General features: G+C 47.3%; 1 protein-coding gene across 1 annotated transcript; it reads right to left on the reverse strand.

The window, feature by feature from the left end:
- Positions 1–373: 373 nt before the first annotated feature.
- Positions 374–2554, reverse strand: CHST12 (carbohydrate (chondroitin 4) sulfotransferase 12). The gene is made up of 2 exons (XM_010283688.1): positions 2500–2554; positions 374–1734 (listed from the first exon to the last, which is right to left on the reverse strand). Exon 2 carries the CDS (start codon positions 1631–1633, stop codon positions 374–376), a length of 1260 nt encoding a protein of 419 aa, XP_010281990.1. The 5' UTR covers positions 1634–1734; positions 2500–2554.
- Positions 2555–6487: the final 3933 nt, after the last annotated feature.

The raw sequence follows: 6487 nt of genomic DNA on the forward strand, positions 1-6487 counted from the left end.
TTGCCACGACACACACTTGTATTAAATATCTTAAATATATTAATTTTTAAAAAGTATTAATAAAAGGCTACTGAAGGACACAGCTGGCAGAGTGACCAAGGGTGACCCATTGCAAAACATGGGGATGTCTTAAAAAACAGAAAACCCAAAAAACAAGTGATAACAAAAAAAAGGCATTTTTTTTGCATACGCACAGCTGGCTGGAATACCCTGGGCTCTGGCATTATTGCAAAAATGGAAGGGGAAGCAGTAGAAAAAATATATTCCGTTGTACCAACCTGTACAGGGAAGGGAGTTAAAAGCAAAAATCAGGAGGCTTTAAACATTTTTGGTATTTCAGATGTTCCCTCCCACACCCACCACCCAACCACTTTTAGTCTTTAAGCAAGTTTTCTGGCTTGGGGTAGCCAAAGAGTACAAAGTCTGCTTCATAAAGCTTGTAGAGCTGCTGCCTCCAAGCCAGTGGGATTTTGGCAAACCAGTTATCTTCCCAGCTGCTGGCAGTTCTGTTCCGGTAGCTGGGGGGGAAGCGAAGCAGCCTGTCCACTTTGAGGAGCTGCAATAGATAAGCAGCATCCTCATCCAGCGTCTCCAGCTTTCCGATGAAGTCGTAGTCTATCTGGCACGGATGGCACAGACGGTAAATCTGCCTCCAGTGCTCATTGAAGGGGGCCATCTTCTCTGTCCTGGGATCCAGTAAGTACTGGATGAAGTCAGAAAAGGAGACTTTGAGGCCTGCCCCAAAGGCCTCACTAACGGAAGTGGGAAGGTTGGTATGGTTGGAGTACAGCTTTAGCATGGGGATGGCAAAACGCCGGTAGAACTCCTCATTCTCCAGCTCAAATTTGCTGCGAAAGGCAGAGATGAGGCGGACAAAAGGGTCTCGTACAAAGAGGAACTTAGTGTACTTCTTCAGCTTGATCTTCATGAGGTGCCGGGAGAACTTCCCATAACGGCGCCAGAATTTGTTGAAGGTCAAGTGGGTGCTGGTGTTGTGGACATGTTCCCGGGGGATATCTAGAGGGTTCCGGTATGGGACCCCCTGGTCCAGTAGGCTCTCACTTAGCACAATCATCACCCGTTTCCAGTTGGTGCAGGCCACCTTGGGGACGTAACAGTAGATGATGCCGTGGCGGTCATCCACAATCAGGTGGTTGAGCTCGTAGTTTGGGATGTCATCAAAGGAGCGCTCCTTGGTGGGGAAGGTGAAGCTGGAATTGGCACAAAACTCCCGCAATGTTCTCTGCCTCTCTATCTGCAGTTTCGCTTGGTCCAAGATGTTTCTGTCATTGTGCATAGACCAGTCATAACCCCGCACATTCTCCTCCAAATTGCTCACCACAGGCTTGCTGGAGCCCTGGACAAGTAGCTGCTCTGTCTTTCGGGGGACAGAGCTATTCTGTTTCAGGCTCGAACTAAGCAACTTTGCCAAAAATTCATCCACATCTGGCAAGGCTTCCCAGTCTTCACCTGCCGTGATACCAGGGATGGCTCCTGGGGAATGAGGCCTGGAGAAGGACGTATGCAGATAGAAGTGAGCCGTTCCCACGTTGTCCCAGTACACAATGATCAGGAGGATCATGAATATGGAGACCAGCACCACAGAGAGACGGAGGAGCCGTGCTTTGGTCATCCTGACACCTACTGTGACAGCTGGCTTTCACTTGGATTCACCTCTGGCTCACAGAGTGAGGCTTGGGATCCAGCATGGTGCTGTGGAGCAGGCGCCTGGAAAGGTACCAGAAAAAAAGAAAGTTAGTTGAACCCTTAATTGCTCTGGTTTGGAGAGAATGACCTTGCACAATCAAGACTCATCATGGGGCTGACCATCCATTTCCGCATGGGGAGAGCTGTGTGAGTCTGAGGTACCCATACAAACCCCATGGTGAAGAGCTGACTGGCCAAAAGGAGGCATAACGTGTTGCAATTTCACCAGTTTCCACAGCAGTCATGTTTTTTTTATCAATCTCAAGCTTCTAGAGTCATGTGCTTTCAAGACAAGCTCTGTTTTCACTTAAAAAATAAAGATTTTGGGCCTAGAGTTTACAGATGAAAGTTTGAGAGTATTAGAAAAATACAGCTATATAAAGAAAGTATCCAGAGCCAACTACTTTCCAGACCTCCTTGATTTTTAAACATATCTAACACAACAGGAAGAAAGAGGGCTCAATCCATGATTTTAGCTTGTGGTATCACACTGTGGTCTCACCTCCCCACGAAGATGCTCTGTACCACTGAGCTGAAAACAAAGACTTTACCAGAGTTATAAATACATAGCTGAAGATGCCGTTGCCTCAGTAGCTAAAGCAAGACATCACTGACCTGAATGCACCATCATATCTAATCTGTGTGAAGGCATCCAGTAGATGTCACCTCCATGACCTTTCTTGGTAGCTACTTCATTTTGTCAAGAACAGAGATTACACGAACAGTTTTCCTGTCAAAACCCCCAAAGGGACATAACCCCAATAAGAGTCACGCATCAATAAAAATCTAAAGGTATGATTACTTTTAACTGAATGATTTCTGAGATTAAGGATGCTCTGGTAAATCTTTGTCCATGTTCGGACTCAGTTGAGTCAGGACCCCTTTTCCTGGTTTAACTTAATTTATATTTCTACACACTCATCCCCAAAAACTCTTGACCACCAAAGATAGGTGAGAAAACACTGTTAAGAGGGCAGCTCAGAAGATCTTTTCTGGAGGGTGCAGCAGGCTTGGGTTTTTTACTTCAACCGGTCCCACCTTTTCACTGCTACATGGTTCCCTGTGGACTCCCAGCCCCTTTTCACCAGCAAGCTCCTCAAGGGAGATCCGTCTCCCCACCCTGCTGCATGTTTGCTGGTCCAAGGCTCCAGGCAGAGGCAGGCTGGCAAACCAGCCTTGCTCTCCCCATAAAGGATCAAGGAGCCAGTACCTACAGCCAGGGAAGAACAAAATAGTAAAGTGAGGAGCAGCTATCTGATATTTTGAGAGAGAAACCAAGGTTTGCTGTTTTACAGCCTCTCTCTGCAAAGTTTAACATTAAAAGACAAGCAAAAAGTAGTCATTCCAGTCAGAGTCCAGCCCCCGGTTATAAACACAGAACAGCACCTACAGAGAGGAAACAAGAGCCACCCTTTCCGCAGACTTCTTTCTAACATTCTTTCTAACAACTTCAGAAGAAACCCTTGTGGAATAATTGCTGGGGGGCAACTTAGAAATTAAATTTATATTCATGCTCTAAGAAAGAACAGCATTGAAACAGGCTGGAACGCAGCTAATGTACAACGAGTCTGTACCACGGCAATTCCCAAGGCAACCCTTGATGTTGGCACCATCAGGGGAACTTGATGTGCTGACTCTGGGAGAAATTGCGTGGAGGGTGGAATGGAGTGGAGACATCGCAGACACGCTCTGTACCTAAAGGTACACAGTATAATTAATTAACTGCACATTCGATGCCCTGGGTCAGCAGTCTGTCAACTTCTGATGAAATGCTGTACTCAGAGTGAACTTTGCTTATTATAATATCATTATAATACCAAAATGCACACCCATCTCAAAAGTTACCCACCTCCCAAGGCGCAACCACCCCTCAACGAGCTTGCGCACTGAATTTTTCCTAGTCTATGGAAGCAAGATAATTTCGAACCAATCCTGATAAAGGTACGTATGACCAGAGTCACTCAAGCTCCACCTGCAAAGTAAAACATTATAAAATAGCTTGAGAAGGGCTGCATGTCAGGGAAGATACCATCGTTCCTGACCTTTAGGATCTGTTGACGGGCTGACCCTCTCTTCCCCCCCACTGGGACACCTTTGGCTAAGATTTGAACACTCGGCTATCCTAAGTGAATCCCCAGGAACTTCAGGAATCTCTATAGAGTTGCTTTATTACCCCACGCGTGTGTAACCCATCTGTATTTAATTTATTGCACATGCTTTGCAGACAGTGAATTTATCACCGGCAATCTAAAAGAATGTGTGCATCTGCTGCTTCAATAAATCGCACTATTCATTGACTCAGCCGAGTGTGTTGTCCCTGAATGCGACTGTACCTTTGAGTGTGGCCGTGTGAATTCAGGAGGTGTCCGGCTGAGCAGGTCGTGTGATGTTAGTAGTGCAGCTGGACCCGTGATAGTCAAACGGAGGTGCTGGGCGCAACCGGATTACGAACGCTGACTTTGGGCATCACTCAGAACCTAAGCTCAGCTGCCCCCAGTCCCTCTGATATCTGAGGATCGACTGGAACGCAAGGGGGTTTAGTTTCTGTCAAATTGCTCTGCCTCTTAATGCCAACAACCCTACAAACATCAGCTCTGAAAACAAAACCACTTCAGGGCAAGCTGCCCTGAAAAGCTTTTCAAAACGAAGACTGGGTCTCTCTTCCTCCCCAACACACAGAGGTTGCTCCCCAGCCAATTCACACGCCACCCCCCCGAAGGGTGCCAACCGCACCTTGTACAGGGACGTGAAGAACTTGAGAGTCCAGATATGCAAAAGTGCTGAGCTCTGTCATTCCCGAGGGAAGCGCGCTCAGCACCTTTGAAGCTCACCAGCAGCCTTGCATAGAATGACTTGCCTGAAGAGCCACCTGCGTGGCTGTGCTTATGCCTCAGGGATGCCAGATTTTAACAATCAAAGTCCTGGTTTCAAACGCTAGACATTAGACCAGAATTCAGTAACAAGCAGAAACAATACCAGATACAGTTACACATCACAGTAGTAGCTCAGCTTGTCCCAAAAGACACAGAATGCAGAATCAAAGGTTTAGGGTTTTTCCACCCTGGTGTATTTATTTATACTTCAGAGGCAGGGAGAGCCAGAAATTCAGTGTAGCTGTAGCCTAAAACGTGGCTTTGCACTGTAGCACCAAGCACTGTGTTTCCTGGAGCCAGGCTCTTATTCTATATGTGAAGAGGAGCTGGAAGAACTGCAGACATTAACACTTTGCACTCTGCGGAGCAAGAGGCAGGTATTACTCAGCAGTAATTCTCTACGCTTAGCTAGTCAAGACTGAGGATGGAGCAGATCTAAGAAGAAACACCCAGAAAGATGAGCATGGAGTTAAAGAAGGGGCAAATTACATATGTGCGTCAGCACTTCAGGCCAAGCATCTCAGTCCAACAGCAGAAGATAATGGAGCGACACTGCCAAGCCTACTGCTTGGCGCACTTCTGGGTTTGCATTCTGCCTGAATTTGTTCTTGCTTTCGAGCTGGTTAGCTGTTCAGGGCAGGGACTGCTTCCTATTCTCAATGAATAGGGTGCCCACTGCGCACCTAATTCCTAGCACACTGGGTTTCCAATGCCGCCTGAGACCTTCAGGCTGGCTGGAATGCAGCAAGCCCGGACAGCTGCACAGAGCATCCCTATATCCAGCAGCTTCAGGCAGCACAGCAGGCTGCTAGCATTTCTGCAAAGCTGTCCCACCCCGGCACAGAGAGATCACCCGCTCAGCAACAGAAGCAAAGGAGACGCCGTGTGTGGCACACACATTCCTCGGGCAAACGGAAAGAGGGCTCTTCGTCAAAGCCACCACCATAATGTAGCTTTACCGAGCACACCCCAAGGGCTCGAGCCTGCTTTCCAGGACACAGCACACAGGCCTGCCAGAGCATTTAGCTTTTCCAAGACACACAGCAGCGAGCAGCACAGAATCGAAATGACTCCACTTCTATTAACTCTATCACTGCCAGAGAGGAACCCTGGAAAACAGCAATAACACAGCTTAATTTGCCCTCACGAGAAAAATGCTACAGAAAAAATAATTACGCTGTTGACTACGATACATCCTCTTCCCAAGCACTTCATAAAAGACACCAGACTGAAAGCACAAATTAGAGGTCTCTGTGCACATCACAGGGAACGCCCCTCCATCTTCCCCTTGCCAGAATCAAAAGGAAAAGCCTCCAGGAGGAGCCAAGAATTTACATTCAAGTTTAACCCAAAGTCACCAGCCAACAAGAACGTGCAACAGGATCCACACAAAGCTGCTTCTGTGACATGATGCTGGCAAACCGGGAAACGGACCAAGTGCTATAATCATCCTGCAGAGTCCCCTGAGCAGCCATCCCATGATCATCTCCAACCTTGAACCTGGCCTGGCTGTGAACCTAGGACTCCTCTCCCCATCCCAGGCCCAAGAAAGACTCTGAGATCGCTGGCCCCATCCTCTCCTACCACAAGCTGCCATGTCAAATAACCACCTCTCAAACTCTCATTTAAAACCAGAAAAGGGGGGATGTGTCCCCCACACTCTTATTGCAAAAGCTATTGCAGATACAACTGCTCAGCGATTTGGAAACCCTATCTGCAGCTTGATTGTAACTGTTTGTTCTACGGGCAAACTGAAGCTTAAGTAATTCCTGTCTCTTTCTTCCTCTCCTCTTGGCTTTGTGCAACAACTACATTCTCTCACAGCCTCTCTTTGCAAAAGAAAGTAACTCCAGCTCACTTATAGGAGCAGTAAAGCCTACAGAAAATGAAGGAGCTTATATACGGGT

Source organism: Phaethon lepturus, unplaced genomic scaffold, assembly GCF_000687285.1.
Source record: "Phaethon lepturus isolate BGI_N335 unplaced genomic scaffold, ASM68728v1 scaffold14323, whole genome shotgun sequence".
NCBI classification, from domain to species: domain Eukaryota; kingdom Metazoa; phylum Chordata; class Aves; order Phaethontiformes; family Phaethontidae; genus Phaethon; species Phaethon lepturus.